This window comes from Eumetopias jubatus, unplaced genomic scaffold (assembly GCF_037043125.1).
Source record: "Eumetopias jubatus isolate StellerSeaLion01/CBP00866 unplaced genomic scaffold, mEumJub1_p1.0 scaffold_3, whole genome shotgun sequence".
Classification (NCBI taxonomy): Eukaryota; Metazoa; Chordata; class Mammalia; order Carnivora; family Otariidae; genus Eumetopias; species Eumetopias jubatus.
The window spans coordinates 71,331,197-71,354,848 of record NW_028274809.1 but is presented as its reverse complement, the minus strand read 5'-3'; the positions used below and the strand labels follow the sequence as shown (position 1 = coordinate 71,354,848).

General features: G+C 35.6%; 1 protein-coding gene across 2 annotated transcripts in view; it reads right to left on the bottom strand.

Moving 5' to 3' along the window:
* The window catches only part of LOC114216503 (CD302 antigen), a 131,429-nt gene that overhangs the window by 78,531 nt on the left and 29,246 nt on the right, over positions 1 to 23,652 (bottom strand). For both annotated transcript variants that reach the window (XM_028113100.2, XM_028113099.2), the window contains exons 13-21: positions 22,360 to 22,502; positions 11,602 to 11,683; positions 10,314 to 10,382; positions 7,197 to 7,311; positions 2,814 to 2,849; positions 2,272 to 2,447; positions 1,570 to 1,640; positions 1,219 to 1,298; positions 495 to 634 (exon numbers count right to left, since the gene is read on the bottom strand). In XM_028113100.2, the coding sequence (XP_027968901.1) occupies positions 495 to 634; positions 1,219 to 1,298; positions 1,570 to 1,640; positions 2,272 to 2,447; positions 2,814 to 2,849; positions 7,197 to 7,311; positions 10,314 to 10,382; positions 11,602 to 11,683; positions 22,360 to 22,502 (912 nt within the window). The remainder of the gene's footprint in view (positions 1 to 494; positions 635 to 1,218; positions 1,299 to 1,569; positions 1,641 to 2,271; positions 2,448 to 2,813; positions 2,850 to 7,196; positions 7,312 to 10,313; positions 10,383 to 11,601; positions 11,684 to 22,359; positions 22,503 to 23,652) is intronic.

The following is a 23,652-nucleotide window of genomic DNA, read 5'->3' as shown; positions in this document are numbered from 1 at the left end:
ACCACTACATTTGTATCTTTGGGGTAAAATGGATGAAAGACCTAAATGTGAGACAGGAATCCATCAAAATCCTTGAGGAGAACACAGGAAGCAACCTCTTTGACCTCAGCCGCAGCAATGTTGGTCTAATTTAATTGGTAGATGCTGCCTGAATGCTTTCTTTCAAGTGGAAAATATATCAGCCAGAAATTGTCAGTTTCCTTCTTGCTATAGAGATAGTTTTATTATTTAAAGTATTATAATCCACTGACCAATCAACTTCAGCAATTTACGTTTACTAGCACAGAAGAGGAACACAGTACTTTGAAAGACCTGTAGGCATGACTAACTTGAGAGCTAACTTGGTTTCTGGCACTGTAGAGGATCAGGTGAGTTACTGAAACATGCAGAAACTTTCTTAGTGAAGTTATTTGATGGGCTGCGATTCTGCCACAGGCCATACAACCATCATGAAAGCAATCATCATTTGTACAATGTAACAATTCTCTTTTTACCTTATTCTGAAAAGTAATCCAATCCCCAGAGCACTGTATTTTAGCTGCAGAATCTGGACTATATTTTTCTAATGAAGAGACATTATATTTTTCACAGATGAAGGGCAACTTGGTACCACAGTCTGTTGGTTTATTTAAGTCTGAGAAATGAAAAGCAAGATTACAGGGGTGAGAATTTTCTGTTCAGCACATTTTAAAAACAATCCAGTAGTAAAGAAAATATCTTTCGATCGATCTTTCCCCAACATTTAAAATATATTCCTTTTTTACTCTAGCCATTTCTATCTTCTGTAATTACTCACATCAGTAGGCTATAGCATACCAACATTGCCTATAAAAATGCACACATTTGGTGGAAGGACCACAGTTACCACCACAGTTCCTGATGGTGGGAAATAGGTTGAAAGCAAAGCCTAATGAAGGGAAAAGAGACCTAGACTATATTTAGAATTGCTACCTGTTTATCTTTGCAAATTTATCTATATGCTTATCAGTGATGAAAGTGGTAAGTTTATTTCTAAGTAACTGCTTTAGGATAAAGGAAGTAAAAATATTCACAGTGAAAAGCACCTCTATTTGCATTTGGAATTTGAGCCATGGTCATTAGCAATAAGCCAAAAGAAGATGAAGCGTATAATCAAAAGGAAAGCAAGGTTAAGCTAGTAATTGAACCTGAAGTTCACACATTATATAATCAACATTAAACGATTTGGAATTAATTTACCGCTAAACCAAGTCTTGGCAGACATGCACAGGCATTCCTCCCGAAATGTTATAGGAAAGTGAGGCCATGGATATCGTGAGCTGAAAGAAAATGAGAGATTTCACAGCTCCTATCGTAGTTACATGTTCTATTCTGTCTTCTACTGTAATTTTAATTCTAAATTTAATGTTACGCCATTACTTTATACCACCTTTTTCTTGATGCTAATATGCAAAAGGACTTGGTTTCTGTAGTCCATGCAGTTTATGGATTAATGTTCAAAACAGATTATAAATAGCATTTTCTAAAGGGGAATTTGGAACTGCTTCTTTCCAATGCCTTTATAAAGGCAACAACAATGGTGTCACATACTATATAGAATGATGACGATCTGCTGGCTGCTCAGCAGTTCTCACCCACCACTTCTGTTCATCACCAGATATCTGAAAAACAAACCAACCAACCAACAAAATCACCCATGCTTATATGTGCTCAGTTTTCTGAAAGAGTTTTCATTTAAATAGCCAGTCCCACCGTAACCACAACCACTAAAATTTCCAGACATTCCATTACTTCGGTCTCTAACTTATCAGGTCCTTTCATCAAAGAAGTAGCTGAAAACTCTTCGTATAACACTATGCGCTATTTTGCATACAGAAAATAGGGTCACTGTAATTACAGGCATATGTTAATTGGATATATAGTGTTCTATTGCAAATAATTATAAATTTAAAAACATAAAATTATTTTTTCTACAAAAAGCTATTTTACAAAGTTAGTTATTAGAAGAAACAAAAATCTAGTACAAAATCTAACAAAGATTAGAATATTTTATATTATCTTTTTGTGCTCATTTTATAAACTGACATTTATAATTAATCTTGAATATTTTAAAACATTATGTAGTTCTATTTAACTTTTCTAACATGAAATGATGAATTTGGATGTTGTTAGGCAAATTTTACTTGAAAGGAACATTTAACTTCTGTAGATTTTTGGTAAGATTTCTGAAATAATTTTTAATGGAATAAATATCAAAATAAGAGAGATTTTAAATACATTCTCTCAAATTACATTTGCTATTTTGTTTTTGATGGCTTTTAGTCCTGCAAGAGATGTCAGTGTAGCCAGAGAGCTGTGATTGCTAGCACAATATAGGACAGCTTCTTCATAGTTTAAGTGAGGATCGGCAACAAACCAATATTCACTCCCTTCAATTACAACTGGAGGTCCATGAATTCCAGCACGCTCTAAAGAAGAAGAATATTGAAGTTATGCACAGATCAAACTGCACCTTCTAAGCATGAATTAATGTTCAAAACTATTTATAAATCCATTTAGATTATTGGCTCTCTCTGGCCAGGGCAGTCCTTGTCAAGCACCAGGGATTGCTGAGCCAGAGACTTTGCCACACTCCTGTACTCACAGAGGGGAACAAATACAGCCCCAAAGCCTCATTCCACACCAGCCCAACACCTTTCCTGCCTGGAGGTATTTCATCTCCCTTGAAGATGTGATAGAGAAGCTGGCAGTTAGGCCTGGGCTTAAATAATTAACTGAGTACATTACTGAAAAAGTAGAAGCAGTTTGGCTAAGTTTCAGTTTTCTTAACTTACCTGGATTGTACCAGTCTGGTGTTTTTGGAGTATGGCCTGTATAAGAAAACAAAAGACTCAAGATTAGTATCCAATTACAGATAATGTCATACTGTAAGTAAGTGCCTTTAATCTAATTCAAGAGCACTTGCAGGATTGCTGAGTTCGACCATTTTTGGCCAAACCATTTCCTTTCATATTATGATTGCTTCAGTTTGAATTTTGTGGGGCCTAAGCTAAAGCTGCTTTAGTGGCAATCAAAAGGGCAGATCTGTTAACTATTAAAGTATTACTAGCAGTTCTCTATCTTATATCACGGAAGCCACAAAGGAAGACTAGATGGATAAAATATGGCTAATAATTAGAAAGTATAAATAAGTAAATGAGTATATTATATACATTACATAGAAGCACTAAGGAACAGGCACCAAGATAATCATCACTGCAGGATGAGGTTATTCAGGAACTACTTCTCCATCTAATGCAATTTGAATGATTGTTCTATAAAACTGGGTCAGTAGAGTTCATTGTCCCCCAAGGCATCCTTGTAAACAATGTACAGTAATCGAGTATTGAAACTTTTGAGGAGGTGAGAGACAAAACTGGGAGAAAAATAATAAAAATCACCCAGAATTCCTCGTCAGAAACAGAGAAAATATGGTACTTTACAAAGAATTATGGGCCTTGAAGTTGGGTGGATCAGGGTCCAAATGCCCTCAAACCTTCACTGCTGTGGGACTTTGGATCAGCTGCTTAGCTCCCTGAGACTCAGCTCTCTACTCTATAAAAATACAAGACTCTACTACCTAACTCAACGACTGTGAAAATCACTTTAAGGCTGTCTCAGCAGAAGCACCCAGACAATTCCAGGGCTGAGCGGCTCCCCTCTCCCACAAGGATGTTAGTTGCTTTCCTCTCCCTTTTCATTCTGGTTGTAGGTCATACTGGTTTCAAGGCAAAAACATAGTTTGATGACTATTAGAAATTACAGGGTAAAACAGCTGTTCTTAATTTTGCTGTTGTCTGGGCCTATTGCAGAGAAGACCCTACTCAGAGGACTGCCTATATATCCAACATCTTTGGTTTCTCTCTATGAGTCAGTTCTTTGTATATTGGATAATTTCTATCAACAATGGGTTAAATCTGTTAAAAATATGCATAGTTTCTTGTTTGTAATCTTGTCAAAAACTTCTGTTCAGACACATGAAAAAATGCTCAGCATCACTCGGCATCAGAGAAATACAAATTAAAACCACAACGAGATACCACCTCACACCAGTCAGAATGGCTAAAATTAACAAGTCAGGAAACAAAAGATCTTGGCAAGGATGCAGAGAAAGGGGAACCATCCTACACTGTTGGTGGGAATGCAAACTGGTGCAGCCACTCTGGAAAATAGTATCTGTGATCCAGCAATTGCACTACTAGGTATTTATCCAAATGATACAAAAATAGTGATTTAAAGGAGCACCTGCACCCCACTGTTTATAACAGCAATGTCCACAGTAGCCCAAATATGGAAAGAGCCCAGATGTCCATTGAGAGATGAATGAATAAAGAAGATGTGGTATGTATATATATGGCATTGGTATTGCATATATGGTATTATATATATATACTATATATATATATATATATATAATGGAATATTACTCAGTCATCAAAAAGAATGAAATCTCGTCATCTGCAACGATGTAGAGCTAGAGTGTATTATGCTAAGTCAAAGAAGTCAGTCAGAGAAAGACAAATGCCATATGATTTCACTCATATGTGGAATTTAAGAAACAAAACAGGTGAACATAGGGGAAAGGAAGGAAAAATAAGATAAAAAACAGAGTGGGAGGCAAACCATAAGAGATTCTTAACTATAGGGAACAAATTGAGGGTTGCTGGAGGGGAGGTGGGTGGGGGAATGGGGTAACTGGGTGATGGGCATTAAGGAGGGCACTTGAGGTAATGAGTACTACGTGTTATATGCAAATGATGAATCACTAAATTCTACCCCTGAAACTAATAATGCAATATATGTTAACTAAATTGAATTTAAATAAAAAATTAAAAACATCTGTTCATTTGTTTTTTGGAGGAACCTATGTCTACTCTTGAAATTTCTTTAAATTAGTGAGAAAAGCAGAGTTCAAGGTCGGTTTTTTTTTTCACAAGCTTACGTATGTGTGTACAAGGTATCAAGAAATATAAAAACAGTTGTGTTTGGATAGTGGCATTATAGGTGATTTTCCTAAAATATTTTTATAAGCCTTATTTTTGATACTGTTTTTCAATGAAAAATATAATTTTAAAATTATATATATCTATAGTGGTTATGGCTATTCAAAAATTTTAGCTTGTCAGAACATCCCTTTTAGAGAAGAGAATCAACTGGGTCAGGTAATAAAAAAGGCAAATATTCTGGTTTCTCTCCAGATCGTATGAATCTTTTGTCTTTTTTAAAAAGGCAAGAGCTAGAGAAAAAGTATAGTGATTTAGGCTACTGAAGAAGTAAACTGCTTCAGAAAACCAGAAAAATACAGATTAATACAGAAATATCCAGTTGAGCAGACTCTGCAGGCTCTACTAACTGAGAGAATATCCAGCTACGTGAATGTGACACAGTGTAACTTAGAATTTAGGGACTGTCAAAGGGCAGTTTACATAACATTTAAACTCTGGATCAAACAATCACTGATGGCTTCAAACAACTGTGAATAGGCTGAGACAGGAAGTTCTTTAGTTTTACAATTTTGTTTCTGCACGGGGACAGCAGGGGTGCAATTATTTAGAAGATCTATTTAGTTAGTTAATAGGTTTACGTTTGCTAAGTTAGTTAATTCCCTTCTTTTTCATTTAAAATAAAAAAATACATAAAAAGAAAAAAAGACAACCACATGCTCTTCGGAATATTTCCTGTGGTTACTGGTTTGTACTTTCTATGGTTATGCTGGTGTGAACTCTTGGGTCTGCCCCACCACTCAAACAGAAGCCACGGGGGTGGGGTGGCAGCTACTGTGTGAGGGCACACTTTGGAGGGAGCAATGACACTCTCTGTGCCATGTTAGCAAACACCAAAGACTAATGGGAACATCACCATTACTGCTTCAATCCAGAGACATTATCCAAATTAGCTATTATGTTAGTTACTTCCCTGCTTGTTTAAAGGGTACCCAAACTGGTTTCCTTTTGTTCCTCTTTTAGGTTTCATCAAATAATCAGAAATAACTGAAGTATAATTTCTCCCTTAGAAAAACCTCACACACGCACACTCTCCTCTTTTTTAATGGCCTGCCAGTTGCCTTTGTGAAAGAGACTTACCAGTTACTGTGTTGGATATTATGTCTTTTAAAGGCAATATGGTGGTGACCTTTTTAAGGAAAAAGAACAATCTTCTAATAGGTAGTTGCATGAAGGAATCCTCTGGGTTCTTTGAGAGCTTAGAGGAGGATATACATTTAGTTTCAATGATCTACATTTGGTTCAGAAATTTAGTTTAGAGCTTTCTGTGCATTTACCACTAATTAATTTAATATATCCAATAAAATTATTTAAAATTATTTTTAGGGCACCTGGGTGGCTCAGTTGGTTAAGCCACTGCCTTCGGCTCAGGTCATGATCCCGGAGTTCCGGGATCGAGTCCCGCATCGGGCTCCCCCTTCTCTGTGGGGAGCCTGCTTCTCCCTCTGCCTCTGCCTGCCACTCCCCCTGCTTGTGCTCACTCTGTCTCTCTCTCTATGTCAAATAAATAAATAAAATATTAAAAAAAATAAAATTATTTTTAAGTTATTAAGAAATAATTTGGCTGTTAAAAATCTTAACATTTTCCTTAATATTTCTTTAACATTTTCCTAGTAACAAGCTAAGTAAAATGGTATATCTTTATTCTCCTTTCTCTCCTTTTTATCACCAAAGCCTCTACTATCAAACTAACTGGTTTCCTGAATTTGAATTTGAATTCCATAAACTACTACCAGTTTTGGAGTTCGGTGCAAATTGCTTCTACATGTTACAGAGACCTGCCAAATTTTGATTTCTTGACTTTTGCCTCATTTTCCCCAAGCTTATCTTCATTTTGTCCTTCATTTTGCATCAAAATAAAAATTGAAATGATTCCCTCCATTTTGTGTCTTCTTTTAGTTGAAATAATCTTTCATCCCAAAATCTAATCTCTCTAAATTCATCTTAAATTTTATCTTCTATACAAATTCTTTCATGATCAAAGAGGAAAGTACCATCTAACCAGCCTTGTACTTAGGGTAGGAGTCAGGCAGGATGGAGTTTAATATATTAACTACATCTTCATAGGCTTTTTAAAGTTATAATTATAGACTAAAATGCTCTCTTAGGTACTTTAGGCTTGGCATTTACAATGTTCACACGAGAAGATTGTGAAAAGGAATAACTACCACTTACCTTTTGGAATCTGGCATACCCATTCAAGTTTTGAATCACAAGCAAAAGGTCTTAAGTAAATAAATTCTCTGTCATCATAGAAATACCAGCTTCTTCGCCCTGGCCTCTGAATGACCTAAAGGAGGAAGAGGATTGAAGAACATTTTGAAGTTGATGCAGCTTTATAAAACACTAAAGTGTAAGCCCTATAGTCTTTAATCTATTTTAGCCCTAGCACCCAAGATATTTATGAATGAATACAGTGTTTAAATAGTTAACAGCCTAATCAAGAATCTTCAAAGGGGCTGACACAGGAAATATATCATAAGGTCATGTTTATATCCAAAATGTAAATTATTGGTTTTTTTTTTTCTGTTTTTGCTGATATGAAATTATAGATTGCATCTTTAAATTTGAGAAAGGTCAACCTAAAACAAATGTTTACTTCAGTGGCTTCCCAACACCAGATTATGATTAAAGCAGATCTGTGAAAATGGGACATAAGAGTCTGACATCAAGGGCCAGGTTCCTGCTCTGGTGTTGCTCTGCACCGCTAGGATGTTAACCTCCTCTGCGTGATCCGAGATAGCTCTCTACAAACCCCAGCCAGTGAGCAGGCAAGAGAGGAAACGGGAGGACATGACCGAGGAGGAATCTCCATCACTTTTTGGTCTGTTTTCTCTCTCTCTTTTTTTTTTTTATTATGTTATGTTTAATCACCATACATTACATCATTAGTTTTTGATGTAGTGTTCCATGATTCACTGTTTGTGTATAACACCCAGTGCTCCATGCAGAATGTGCCCTCTTTAATACCCATCACCAGGCTAACCCATCCCCCCACCCCCTCCCTTCTAGAACCCTCCGTTTGTTTCTCAGAGTCCATAATCTCTCGTGGTTCATCTCCCCCTCCGATTCCGCCCCCTTCATTTTTCCCTTCCTTCTATCTTCTTCTTCTTCTTCTTCTTCTTTTTTTACATACATATAATGTATTATTTGTTTCAGAGGTACAGGTCTGTGATTCAACAGTCCTATACAATTCACAGCGCTCACCATAGCACATATCCTCCCCGGTGTCTATCACCCAGCCACCCCATCCCTCCCAGCCCCACCACTCCAGCAACCTTCATTTTGTTTCCTGAGATTAAGAATTCCTCATATCAGTGAGGTCATATGATACATGTCTTTCTCTGATTGACTTATTTCACTCAGCAACTGACAGAATGGGAGAAGATATTTGCAAATAACATATCAGATAAAGGGCTGGTCTGTTTTCTCTTAAGGCCAAGATTCTGGTGGGTACTAAGGGGAGAGTCTCCTTCTAGAACACTGCCCTAGCTGGCCTTGTTCCTGACATAGGCTGCATCAGTGTCTCTTTTATTTAGCTTTTTTTTTTTTGGTAGATTTTCTAATCTCTTTATACATAAGAACCCTACTTACATAGAACACAGTTTTTGCATCAGTGTTCTGGAAATTTTACAAACTTCTCTGAAGTTTTCGCCTTCTCATGTGTTAAGCTGAGAATTCTATAAAGATGGCATGATACTATGCAGTTTATTACTAGAACAATTGCTTTGAAAATAGTGCTTTCCAGTGGGCTTCTCAGTTGTTTGTCTCAAGCTTCCTGCAGCATTTCTGAACAATCACTCTCTTGAATCTCTTTCTTGGGCTTGCATAGCAAAGATATAATCTATATGTCTCCTACTTCCTCATCTTACATTTTATGCATTGACAGTTCTCCTAAATCCACTTTTGGTGCTTTGCACTTTTTTTTTAATATACATTTTTCCTTCAACTCTGGTCTTTGGATTTCAACTTACTATAGGATATTTCTTACTACTAGCTTGAATTCAAAATATCTAAATAAAATGTAGTATTTTCTCCATAAACCAGTATCCTTTCTATTTCTAGAAACACCTAGTCATACAGCAGGGTAGATCCAGACATGTGGGTTAAATTTCAGTTCTGTAATCATGTATACTTAGAACTCAAATTTCTTCCTCAAAAGATGAATTTGTAATAGTACCTACCTCACAAAGTCATGTAAGTACTAAGTGAAATAATAAGTACCTAGCTCATGAGTTAACAAGTGTTAGCTGATGCCACCATCATCATCATTACCTCCCATAACACTCTTGTTCTTGCATAAAACTTATACCTCATCTGTCATAGCTCCTGTAATTGCTTGTTTACCTATCTCCTACTAGACGTAAGTTCTGTGAAGGCAACTGTTTTACACCTTGTTTTTGGTGTATCCCCCAGAGCATCACAGACTGCTTGGACTACTTTATGGAATCAGTAAATGAATGAATTTTGCAAAGGAACATGCCTAACTGTTCTTTTATGTCTTCTGGTCTTATTTGCTGCATCTTGAAATCTGACTTAAGATGAATCTTCTTCCTATCCTCCTTGGTTCATGTCAAAAACCTTTTTTTTTTTAAGATTTTATTTATTTATTTGTCAGAGAGAGACAGCATAAGCAGGGGGAGTGGCAGGCAGGGGGAGAAGCAGGCTCCCCGCTGAGCAAGGAGCCCGATGTGGGACTCAATCCCAGGACCCTGGGATCATGATCTGAACTAAAGGCAGATGCTTAACCGACTGAGCCACCCAGGTGTCCCTCAAAAAACTTTTATAATGCTGTTGCCTAACATCAATCTAATTTCCCAAGTTTGTTTTCAACTCTGGCACCAATGAAAACTTCTTGATCTGTATTCTGTTCTCCTCACTGCCTTAGCCTCTCCCTTATACTCTCCCTTATTTTATGCCACCTCCTCATGCCATCCCCCATTAGAAAGGCTTACCCTTACCTGTACAAAAGCACAGTTCAAGTCCCACCTCTTTCTGGAAATAGGCCAGAAGAATCACTTCCTCTTCTGAGTTTCAACAGCCCTCCTCAGCCCACTAATTTGGAGCCTATTACTGTACAGTAATAAGAGCCACCTTTCTTGAATATGAATTTTATCTTCTCAATTTAAGTCTAAATTAGGTGGCTTGAGGACGAGGCCATGGGTGTTCTTACCTCCCATTGCATCTAATATCATGCTCCACACACAAAAGGTACTCTGTAGATCTGTTGCCTCACTGCACACAATGCCAAATTTATTTTTTAAATATGCAGATTTCCAGCATTGTACTGACCTTGACAGCAGCACAGTCTCTGATATCATAATCCTGCTGAAACTCATTTTCCATGAGAATAGTAGACACCTTAAAAAACAAGAGAGGCTTGAGAACTTAAGACCGATGTATAAATATCTGGAATTTAGATGTAATTTAGGCATCTTTAATAACTCAAACACATTCACATGCCAAAGAAGGAAAACTTCTTCATCTTTTTTTTAATATCAGGATGTTAAATCATGAGATGACTTAGAAAATATCATACTGTCATCAGTTTCCAAACAAAGGAAGCTATAGTTTCAGAAGTGGAGGTTAATACTGTATTAAGTTTGTAGCTGGAATCACAGAGAATAAGGAGCTTGCAAAAGACCTTTTTTGGGGCATGTGTTGAAATGCTAGTTATTCAATTAACTAATTTCAGATATACTCCCACTTGAAAATGAAAGTCAAGAAATTTTACATTTGGAAAGAATATATGATGAATTGACACAATGGTAATGTGGAGTAAATATTTAATAAATTTGAGAATAATTTGCTTCTATAAGTGTTACTTAAAACCTCTCTTTAGGATAATGTAAACATTTGAAATAGTATTTAAGGTCTTTTTAAAGTTTCCCCAAACAAATTATTTCCCCCAATAAGAATACATTCTTTTTTTATATAACTCATATTTTTAGATAATAAAAGTAAAAGCTTCTCATTATGAGAAAAGGAAATAAAAAACAGCACAAAGAAAAAGAAAAAAAAACTTTACTATCCAAAGATGACCACTATATCTATATATCCATATTTTCATGTTTTTAGGACTATAGAGAAACTATCTGTATGGTTATTTTTTAATCTTTAAAAAATATTTATTTATTTATTTATGATTATTTTTTACTTTTTTATTTTTATTTTTTAAAAGATTATTTATTTATTTATTTATTTGACAGAGAGAGACACACACAGAGAGAGGGAACACAAGCAGGGGGAGTGGGAGAGGGAGAAGCAGGCTTTCCACTGAGCGGGGAGCCCGATGAGGGGCTCAATCCCAGGACTCTGGGATCATGACCCAAGCTGAAGGCAGACGCTTTACGACTGAGCCACCCAGGCGCTCCATGATTATTTTTTTAAATAAAAGTGAGGCTAGTATCTTTTTTTCCTCACTTTATATATATGAATGCATTTCCATTTCAATAAAAATACTTCTTCATAATTTTAATGGTTACATAGGATGTGGATGTATTATTTAACCATCAACTTAACTTGATATGGAAACAAAAAATCCCTTTACATTATCCCAAACAAGAAAATTTAAACTTACTGGTGTATGATCACTCCACTCCCAGGATCCTAGTAAATCTGGGCTCCTTTTATTCAAACCTATCCACAGCCAACGCTGGTCACTATGTAAAAAGGAAGTATTAAAAAACAATTTGAGCACAGATTTGGCAAAAATATATAGCATTCACATGTCTAAAATACTTAAGACATTTAAGTTTGTCTTGTCACTAATTGGAAAGCACAATTTCGAGCTCTATAAAAAAGAGGTCTTCTGAAATAAAACTAAACTTTAAATATGAAATAGCTATGGAAAAATTACCATACTTCTTAGAACTAAGTTTTCAGTTATGTTCTTCATATGAAAGGTAAAAACTATTCTGCTTTGAACTTGAGGGGAAAAAAGTGCATGATTATTCTAAATCTTTTACTGGAGAGCTTCAATATTAGACAATGTTTTTGATACAAAGATAGCAATGGCATTTTCTTGAAGTGTCTGTCTATAACACAATCAAATATCTTTTTTTTTAATGCAGAACAAATCATTTGGCTAAATTTTTATTAAACAAGATCAAGATTTTAAAAAATTATTTAATTCCCACTGTCCATTAAGTTTAAAGTAAACAAATATAAGTATCTTTTTTTTAAAAGATTTTATTTTTAAGTAATCTCTACACCCAATGTGGGACTTAAACTCACAACCCTGAGATAAAGAGTCACATGCTCTACTGTCTGAGCCAGTCAATAGCCGCCCCCCCATTTTCTCAAAGAATAAGTATCTTCTAAAAGCCAAACTCCGTGGGTTACACCAGAACAACATAATTAAACAGTCATTTAGGTGATTATATTTAACACTCATAACAATTATACTTCTATGTACAAGGCATTGAGCTAGGTGCCATGGTAATACAGAGAAGTACAAGATGTAATATCTATCCTCAAACGGCATATAAACTACTCAGGGAGACAAGATATACATGAACAAGGAAATAACAACCATTTTGGAAAGATATCAAATGATATAAAATCTGCATAAATTTTAAGCATTACAAAAATTTAGAGAAAGAAGGTCATTGTGGACTGCAGGAAGTATTTTGTGAGGTTAGTAGGACAAAAGACAGTCTTCAAAGGATCGCTAATATTTCTTTTGAGTCAAAATCTGAGTCTTTAACACTCAACATTCAGATTGACTGAGAAGAGAAAGGATAGACATTTCAAGGAAGGATATGTACAATAACATATAGAAGCAGGGACATATATTGTAAATATCCCTTTTCCTCAATTAAACTTATTCTCTAGCTAGGAAGATATTGCTAATATAAATAGAAGTGATATAGCCATAAAAACATTTTCTTCACTTCTAACCCCACTTGAAAATATTCTCTAAAATGGGTTACATTTTTTAGGCTTTTTTTTTTTTTTAAGATTTTATTTGTTTATTTGACAGAGATAGAGAGAGAGCACAAGTAGGCAGAGAGGCAGGCAGAGGGAGAGGGAGAAGCAGGCTCTCCGCCGAGCAGGGCACCCGCTGTGGGGCTCGATCCCAGGACCCTGGGACCATGACCTGAGCTGAAGGCAGTCACTCAACCAACTGAGCCACCCAGGCACCCCAACTTTTTAGGCTTTTTAAAAAATTTATTATTATGTTCAATTAGCCAGCATGTAGTATATCATTAGTTTTTGATATAGTGTTCATTACTTTTTAAATTTTTCATTACTTTACTCATTACTTTTTTTTTTAAAGATTGTATTTTATTTATTTATTTGACAGAGAAAGAGACAGCAAGAGAGGGAACACAAGCAGGGGGAGTGGGAGAGACTGAGCAGGGAGCCTGATGTGGGGCTCGATCCTAGCACCCTGGGATCACGACCCAAGCCTAAGGCAGAGACGCTTAACGACTAAGCCACCCAGGTGCCCCCAACGATTACTTTTTAAGTAGACTTTTAAGTAGACAGTTTTTAAGTAGACTATTATCCACGTAAATTTTTTTTTTTCGGTGATGCTGATTACTTTCCATACAATTTAACCTTCTGATTGCATGTAGTATGTATGGTCAGTACATATGACTGTATATTATATATGCATAACTAGATACATATATAACTGTTACATGCATATAAATATAGCACATATTAGAGAAGGCATGGGATCCAAATCTAAAATTAATCCTTACTCTCAAGCTCAATATATGGAATGTTTAGCTGAAAAATATGTTTGCCTTTCAAAAAATTTGCTAGTGAATCAATGCTAGAGCAAACTTAATTTTACTTCTTTAAAATTTTTTTATTTATTTACTTGTGAGAGAGAGCACAAGCAAGGGGGCAGTGGGAAGGCAGAGGGAGAAGCAGACTCCCTGCTGAGCAGGGAGACCAATGCAGGACTCAATCCCAAGACCCTGGGATCATGACCTGAACTGAAGGCAGATGCGCAACCGACTGAGCCACCCAGGCATCCCGAGCAAACTTAATTTTAAAGTAATTTCTCATGTTTTAATAAAATAATTGCTTTTCTTTACCTCTTCCCTCTACTCAACATTCCCCCATACTTTAATATAAATAAGTACTTTTCATCTTTTCGGTCTTAAGCTTTTCAACTTATTGCAATGGAATATGAGGACTATCCCCTTCCAGTCTTTATTACTATACTGTTTTCTTTCACAGAAAAAGATTACCAATTTGTAGATTTCAGATAATCCAGTAGAGACAATTAAGTCCAGTTTGAATTTAACAGCTATAAGAGGAATTTGCAGTTTGTTTCTTCAACTATTCAGAGCTTTCTAACAGGCTTCCAAATTTATCATACTTCCCAACTGCTGAATTTCTAAACCGCAGGGTGTAGAAAATTGCCATATACAGTATAATTAAAGTCAGGTAGGAAAAATAAAGAGGAGGTCAAGTTTGCTTCCTTGTTCCTTGGAGATGTAACTATTTCTTTCAAATTTTTGCACATAATATATTTGAGCCTGGGGAATTTGGGCACGTTTTGTGTTTCCCTAAAATAAGCCTTAGATAGCCTATCTTCTTTTTACAATCAACAGTACAGCCAGGAAGATGGTCAAAGGTCATCTGTCACCTGCATTTACTCTGTAGTCAGCTCCCACAGAGAGCCTCTTTAGAAATCTGTCTCTACCTTTCTACCCAGTCCTTTCTTCGCTCCACCTCTGCCCACTTAGAAACCTCTGCTCTCAAGCTCACTTCTGCCTCAGAAAATAGTTTCCCAGAAAACACAATTTGCTGCATTGTCCCAAATTTTTTAATCTTTACTACTTTCTGAGATTGAACTTCATTTCAACCCAGACACTTAGAGTTCTTAGCTTCTAATTCAAGAGATTCATTAGTGTGTTATAAATATAGAGAATAGTAGCTCTTGTGTTTTTTTTCTGTGTGTGGTAAGAGGTGGAAAATATTTCCTCAATTCTAACTTATTCCTGATTTGACCTGGTTTATCCATAGGCAGATAAAGAGAAGAAGAAATTGAAAAATCACATTAATCACTGCATACCTCTAATGTGGATTTAGAAAATTTGAGGGAGGGGAAAAATGGATCATAACTGGAGAATTAAATCAAATGGCAAATTTCTCACTCTTTATAAATTTTTCTACAACAAGCACTAAATATATGGTTATAGGGTATTAGGTTAAGAAGACACTGCACGAAAGGTTAATATGTGTATCTGTGTTAAAATTCCTGCTCTCAGTCAAATTTCCCAGTGCATCTGGTTTCTAAGGAAAACAGTATCTCAGCTATAAACCCCAATAAATACTATTTGATGAGGGCGCTTAGTCTGCAAAGCCTTAGATTTATGTCTAAATCCATTCATGCCACATCACAGGAGGTAGTACACATAGCAACAGCATGGCAAACGAGGCTTTCTCCTTTAATCCTAGAACTATTTTTGTTCTACAGTGGCTTTCCCTGGTGGGCTGCCATTAAGAGATGCAAAGATCTTAGAGCCTTAATGACTTGGTACACCATGAATCCTTTTCATTGAAATACAAATAGAGATGTGGAACTTAGATTGAGAGAAGTATAGCAGTAATCTGACTTAATTCCTTGGCATGCAATACACAATTTGGGCAATGGACTTCTGAGAAAGGTCAATTCCTGCAATAAAAAGGTAAGGCCTTCAAGGAGTTAAGCTTTAGAATCATTTCCTGAAATAAATGGGTTTGTCTCCTTCCTTCCCTTCAAGCCATGGTTACAATGTTGGTTTTAGAATATGTTGTCTTTCTAAGTAAAGCGTGGGCAAATGGTCTCATTATTAATGGAGCACATAGTAAGCAGACAACACAGGCTGCTTAATATGGCACATATCAGCTGCTGGGTTAAGTGTACTAAAATATGGTGCTTATGAATGAAAGATTATGGTGATTTGTTTTTTCTTTGTGCTCTTCTGTTTTCTGAATTAAATATATATTACTTTTGTGATCAGAAAAAAAATTAAACACTGCTGTACATTCTTTGGAAAATAAAACTATATGCATGGGAATGGAAGAAAATGGAAAGGATTTACATTAAATGCTAACTATGTTTATAACAGAGCTAGGACTTGAGGTGACTTTCATTTTTCTCATTATCACTTTTTTATTCCCCAAATCTTACATAATGAACTTGTATTAATTTTTTAATTGAAAGGAAACTCAGCAAGTGTGATCAGAAACAAAGAAGCAAATCAAGAAAAATTCCTTAATTACCTCTCACACTCCAGTGTTATTTTTATAGTGTAGTCTCTTCTGTATATAGAAGCTCTTAATTATCATTTATATCACATATGATATTCCATTTTCCATCAGTTGATTCCCACAAATATCTACAACCTCATTGCTTAGTACTTATCTATGGCTTCCTGTTCCAGTTAAAGGTTTCTAACCTCTTGCTTGGTATTAGTTGAAATCCACTTTGTTTATGTCAGTATTTTACTTAAAAATACTTTGGCCTAGACAGTATGATACTGTATGTGTCAAGCTTGAGATCTAGGGGCCAGTAAGTTGCCTTGCTCAAAACCCTCACTTCAGCAAGGATCGGCAGGGTTTTAGATGTTCCAGAGGCAGCTACCACAAGGATGTCTGTTATCCAAAGCCACACCTGAGGTTTTGGTTATTAGCAGAGAGAATATCAGAAATAGGTGTATATCAGCAAAATTAGAAGCTTGTTAATCAGCCTGAGGTTAGAAGTGGGCTCTCAGTGGTGAAATTGAAATTATTTAAGATATGGGGTATAGCTAAAATATTTAGAGACACTCTCACCCTTCATGAAAGGTTATTTCTTTCCAGGGAGGCTGGTAGCCAGTACCATTAGAAATGGATCTGGGGCTTGATCTCTAAATTATCCCATGTCTCGTCATTGGGTCAGGTGATCGGAACTGCCTGGTGCTAACTACAATGGGAACACAATCCCGCCTCAGGAATATTGCCAAATCTACCTCAAATGCATCTTCCTTGCAAGATGGTGGCTGGAACACCCAGGACAGACAGACTGCTGGGATGTCGGAAGCTTATGAAACAGATTGTATGAAATAAGTTCTGCGTCTGCTTCAGTGAATGCTTAATGAATGTTTGTATATGTGGAAAGATTTGGTCTGAGTTTTGCACTCATTATAATCTACTCTCAGAGTTGTGGGGAGTAGCTAAGAAACACTAACCTCAAAAGGAAATTAAGAGTTTGAATATCCAAATTAGCTCAGGTTACTGTGCAATGAAATCTTGTATAATAATTTCTAGTGCTAGAAAATGAAGTCCAGAATGTCTGAACTTCTATAATAGTTGTTAATAAATGAATATTTATGGAACACATGGACTATATTTTGCATCAGGTTTCCAGCACATTGTAGTGAAACTTCCCTTTCTTAATGGGAAAAACACAATAGTAGGTACATGAATATAAATCTGGAAAATGTGGCAAAATGTTCAAACATTTCAAAAATCACTCAAAATCTTATCTTCCAGAGGTAATAATGATTATCTTTCTTTGATGTATTTTTGTAATTTACTTTTAAATGTACATAGTATATTTTTTTATTCTTCCATAATTTGCTTTTCCTCCCACTTAATATATTGTAAACATTTGCATGCTATGATTTTTTTTTTTAAAAATCTTAATGCACAGGGTATAAATTCCAAACAAAGATCAACAATAGTGATGATAATAGGGATCTTTACCTTTTTCTGACTTTTACAGAAGTGCATTTAATGTTTACTCATTAGATGTGATATGGCTATTGGTTGAACTATCTTTCTATTCTTTTTTTTTAAGATTTTATTTATTTCTTTATTTGAGAGAGAGAGCACTCAAGAGAGGGGGTTGTGGCAGAGGGAGAAGCAGGCTCCCTGCTGAGCAAGGAGTAGGGGGTTGTGGCATAGGGAGAAGCAGGCTCCCTGCTGAGCAAGAAGCCTGATCATGACCAGGGATCAAGGATCCTGGGATCATGGCCTGAGCTGAAGGCAGACACTTAATTGACTGAATCACCCAGGCGCCCCCATCCTCCTATTCTTACTTTACCAAGAATTTGTATGTTAATTATGTTAACTTTATGATATATTTATATATTAAACTCAGGAATGAATAGTGAATTTTACCAGATGTATTTTCAGCACCCAGTAAAATGTTCATATGATACTTGACCTGATATACAGAGTTCCTAGCACTAACCCAACCTTGTATTCTTGGAAGAAATCCTACACAGTCAAGGTATGTTATTTTGATGTACTATAATGTAGGGGGTGCAGGAAGTGGGCTCTAATTAGGGTTCAAATATTGGATCCTTTACTTATTTATTTATATAACCATGGGCAAGTTGTTTTACTTCTCTGTATCTGTTTTCTCATTTAGATAAAATGGTCATTGTAATAGTACGTACCTCATAGGTTGTTGTAAGGATTAAATGAGCTGATAGAAAACATTTAGGACATTATCTGGTACATAATAAGCATTATATCAGTGCTTGTTATTCTATCACTTATCAGTATTTACTTTTTCAAGTCTAGTCATGAGGTTGGTCTGTAATTCTTTGTGCTCTTGTTGATAGGGTTTGATATCAGAATTAAACTAGTTTGCGAAATAAACCAGATGTCTCTATCAGTTTCTATGTAATGGAATACAAGCCCTTGCTTGTACTACTGAAATACAAGGTAATGATCACTTCTTTAAAATGTGAAGAAATTGGGGCGCCTGGGTGGTTCATTCGTTAAGCGTCTGCCTTCGGCTCAGGTCATGATCCCAGGGTCCTGGGATCGAGCCCCACATCGGGCTCCCTGCTCCGCGGGAAGCCTGCTTCTCCCTCTCCCACTCTCCCTGCTTGTGTCCCCTCTCTCGCTGTGTTCTCTCTGTTGAATAAGTAAAATTTTTTAAAAAATAAAATAAAATGTAAAGAAATTCACACATATAACCATATATTATGCTTTCTATCTCTTTCTTAGAAGAAATTCTTTGTCAACTTTTTCCATTTCTTTCATGGCTATTAAATTACTTGGTTTCTACTTAATATATCAATTGTATAGTAATTTGTATTTTTCTAGAAATTGTTCATTTTAACAACTTCATTTGTAACAGCATAGACTTATGCATAGTATTCTTACCAATTAAAAAATTTCTCCATGAAATGGGTTTTATAATCCCTTACTAAGTCTTCATTTTAAGTATCTTTATCCTTATACAAAATCTTTATTATGTTCTTTCTTATGGTTTCCTTGTATTGATGTTGAAATTTATTTTACTTTTAGGTGAATGCTTATTTTCATTATTTTTGTTTAATAATTAAAGCTCTTAAAGTTATTAATGGACCTCCAACTATAGCTTTGGCTGTATCCCATGAAGTTCAGAATGAGTGTTGTTTTCATCATCTATACAGTTTTCATTTATTTGCCAAAAAAGTTACTTAAAAACATTGAATTTATAAGTGGATATGGCTTGACTTCACTTCTTATGTACCTGTATAATTTCGCCACTTTGGAATTTTAGATTTTCTTTTTAGTCTAATAGATCAATTATCATAAGTGATACAGGCAAAGAGCCTGAAGAGAAAATATATATAGACTTTGTAATATATGAACAAAGAGGATATTGTTAAATCAATCTTAATTATACTATTTGTATATTATTTCCTTTTGTCTTTCTTACTTGATGAATCAGACAAGTGTTAAAGTCTCCTATTATTGTTATTTATTGGAGAATTTCACTAATATAAGTAATTTTTTTGCTTCATATATTTTGATGCCAATATTTTTAAATGTGTAATGGTTCTTGCCTATTATAATGTCATTGTAGATTGTACCTTTATTCAATATGAAATAGATCTCATTTCCCCATTTGGTGCATTTTTACTTCAGTTGTATTTTATCTAATAATACTGTGACTCCAGTTTTTTGTTCACATTTGCACAATATAATTTTGCTCATTTTTTAATTTTCCCATTTTAGTTACTGTATTAAGTTTGTTATTATTAACTCAATGCTATTTAGGTTAATATGGGACAAGAACATAACTAAGTGAAGTGGATCAAGGAGTAATAAATTAGAGACCACCACAAACAGTAGAGTGATGCCCTATCTTGGTAAGCCACTGGCTACTCAGGACTAACCAATTATTGCTACAATATGAAAATGTGTCCTGTTGTTTTAATTTTTAAACAAGTGTTAAAAATACGGATTTTTATCAAAATTTCTCAACTTTGAAACACTTTGTAGCTTCTTCCTTCTAGGAAAATAACATCATACTCTTTGGGCTGGATAGGTACTAATTGGTAAGATTCGTTTGAGGTATTTTTCAACAGCATATAGCTGAATTTCATTATTGAAGAAATTTGCAGACTTATACTTAAACATAACTGGTAAGAGATAAATCTGGTCTTCTGCCATCTTGCTTTATATTGGATTTCATGCTTTGTTATTTCATTTCTTTATAATTTACTATATAAACCTTTATTTCACCCATTGTATATTCAGTAAATAAACACACTCTGTTTTAAAATATGTATATAATTTGTGTTTCTAAATATGACTTTTAGGTAAATGAGGAATTTATTATACTTTCATTTTTTACACCCATTTTATCTCTTTATATCCCAGTTTTTATTTATAAACAGAGTTAAACACCTGGTCTTATTAAAATATTCTCATGTTTCTCTTTCAGGATTTAGGATAATTTCTTTCTATTTTTATTATTACATATACATATTGCATTATTTATCCTGGGGATGTTTTTACATTATATATTCTTCCTCCTAATTCTTTTAAAATAAACTACCTATTCATGTGTTCCTGATTTTTAATTCATCTCTCAGCTGGAATGTGTCTTTAAATTTTTTTCAAGAAGGAAGCTACAGGGTTATATCAATAATAATCTTCACAAACAAAAAGCAATGTAACTGAGAACTAAAATTAATATACTGCAAACATTTTCCACCTCAAAACTCTATTTTTTAAAAAAGATTCAGAGAGAGAGAGGGAGAGAGAGAGCGAGCACACAAGCAGGGGGAGTGGGAGAGGGAGAAGCAGCCCTCCCAAGCTGGATGCAGGGCTTGATCCCAGGACCTTGGGATCATGACCTGAGCTGAAGGCAGACGCTTAACTGCTTAACGGACTGAGCCACCTGGGCGCCCCCACCTCAAAACTCTTTAGATGTCAGTTTTTAAATGCCTTCTTACATTTAATGTAGAGAAGAAGCTACCTGGGTTTTGTGTTTTGTTACCTGTTTTGTTTATTTTTTTTTGCCATTATTCTTTCAGGCTTTTGTTTGAGTCAAAATGATGGAAGGTATTCACAAGGATATGTCTAAACGGTAATTTCTTTTCCATAATTTTGCCTGGTATACCCTGAATCCTTGATTTACAGATTTGGGTCTTCTTTTCAGTTCATAAAAATGAGGGAAGGAAAAAAAATAAATTTGTGAAGTTGAAGGCCCTCATACTCATGTTTGCTCCCAAAGCTTCAGAGAAATTTTGCTCCTATGACAGCATCACCTGGTCCATATTCCTCCACATTGTCCCTAAGAACATCGGGAAAATCATCCAGGAATCCTTCCACCATAAGATCAAAATCACAATGCCTTATTGATTCTGTCTTTGTAGCATCTCTGAGTACTTCCCTATATTCACATTCTTCCTACCCATTCTCAAAGTAGTTTTCCACCAAAGGGCTGTAATAGCCTTCTAATTACTTGCCCTGCATCTACCTACCATCTCTCTCTTTCTCCCTCTCTCTCTTTCTCTCTTTCTTTATATATACACACATACACACACATATAAACACCTTTGTTGTTGTTCGTTTTTTGCTTATTGACTTAAGATCAAACTCTTTCCCTGGCAAAGAAGGATGTTCCAATTTCATATCCAAATCTCATTTTCTAGCTAAGTGGTATGACTCATTTCTCCCTGACCATATCTGTACACTCTGGTCTCAGTACCTTTGCTAATGTTTTGTTTTCTCGGGCTCCTTCTCCTGGTCTTACCTTTCAAAATACTACCTTACTTTCTAAGAACTATTCTTCTTCATAACATTTTTCCCAATTATAACTCCCCAAAGCATTTCATCCATCTTTAAAATTCCATGGTCCCTCCTTACCTTTGTTCTAGATTTTCACCATATTTTTCTTATCCCCATTGTTGGACTTTATCATGCTACATAAAGGATGGGGATTTTATCTCCCTCATCTTTGAATTATTTATAGTGTCTTGCACATAAAAAATGTTTGATGTTGAATGACTGCTTAGCACTGAATGACCCTTTTAGAAAATAAAACATGTCAATTCTGAATACCTGGAGGACATTAAATTTAGCATAGAAGATCTCATTCTAAAAGTATTACCTGAACTGATCCATTAAAAAGTGAAGAAATTCCTTTATTTCATCCATATGAGTGAAGCTAGGAAGGTGTCCTCCAAGAGCTTGGCAGAATCTCTCAGCTTCTTCCCAGTTCCTTTTTCTTACAATTCTTTCTATATGAAACAGCTTAACAAGACACAATGTTAATCTCTTTTCTGGCATAATCATAAAGTATTCATAATTTCAAAGTTTATTATGGTCAAATGTGTAGGTTTGGAAATTAAGTTTCTTATTTTAATTCAAATATAATTAACATACAGTGTTATATTAGTTTCAGGTGTACAATAGAGTGATTCAATAATTCAATACCTTACTCAGTGCTCATCATAAGTGTACTCGTTAATCCCCATCACCTATTTCACCCATCTCTCCACCTACTTCCCCTCAGTTTGTTTTCTATAGTTAAGAGTCTGTTTTTGGTTTCTCTTTTTTTTCTTTGTTCTTTTATTCTGTTTCTTAAATTCAAATGTGTAGGCTTCTGAAATGGATTCTCATACGTGTATTAATAACATGAAAATGTTTTTATTTTTACCTGTAATAAAAACAGGTGAAAAAACATATACTGTGACACAACAGGACCTGCTGAAAGTGTCAACTAAAAGGCCAGCACAGGGGCCAGCTACTGCTGTCAGATGGATGCCCTTCCTCAGCTAGGATGGGGAACTGCTCCAACAAGACACCATACATATTCTCCCACATTCCTAGGACCAGCAGGTGAGGCTATAAAGGATACATATGAATACTTTGGGAGTAGACTTCTGCAGAGAAACAACATAATTATGAACATAATACACTAAGACCTGTATAAGCGCAGGCCTACTTTCTGATGAAGATGAAGCAAAAGGCAGATTGCACCGGTGTGCTAACATTGACAGAGGGTGGCAAAACAAAACTTGCCACTTCAGCCTCTTTCTTTGGTTTGTGAGGATTAATTTTTTTCCCAAAAAAGGAAGAGGAGGAGATGATACAATGGTAGATTGAATTACTGATCCCAATTCTTCAGTTCCCTGTGATATAACTGTACATTCTTGCCATGGCTTCCTGGTGGGTGAAGTGTCCTTCTCTGTACCTTGATTTGGGGCCTGGCCATGTAGCTTGCTGTGATCAATGGCATATTAGTGGAGGTACAGTGAACAGAGGCCTGAAATGTGCTTACATGGTTAGGCTTTCCTCTCAGTCTCCAGCAATTGACCATAAGAAGAACAAGCCCCTGATAGCTACTGACCCTTCAGCCTGAGACCCGATCAAAAGGCAGCACACCCCAACTCATAGCCTG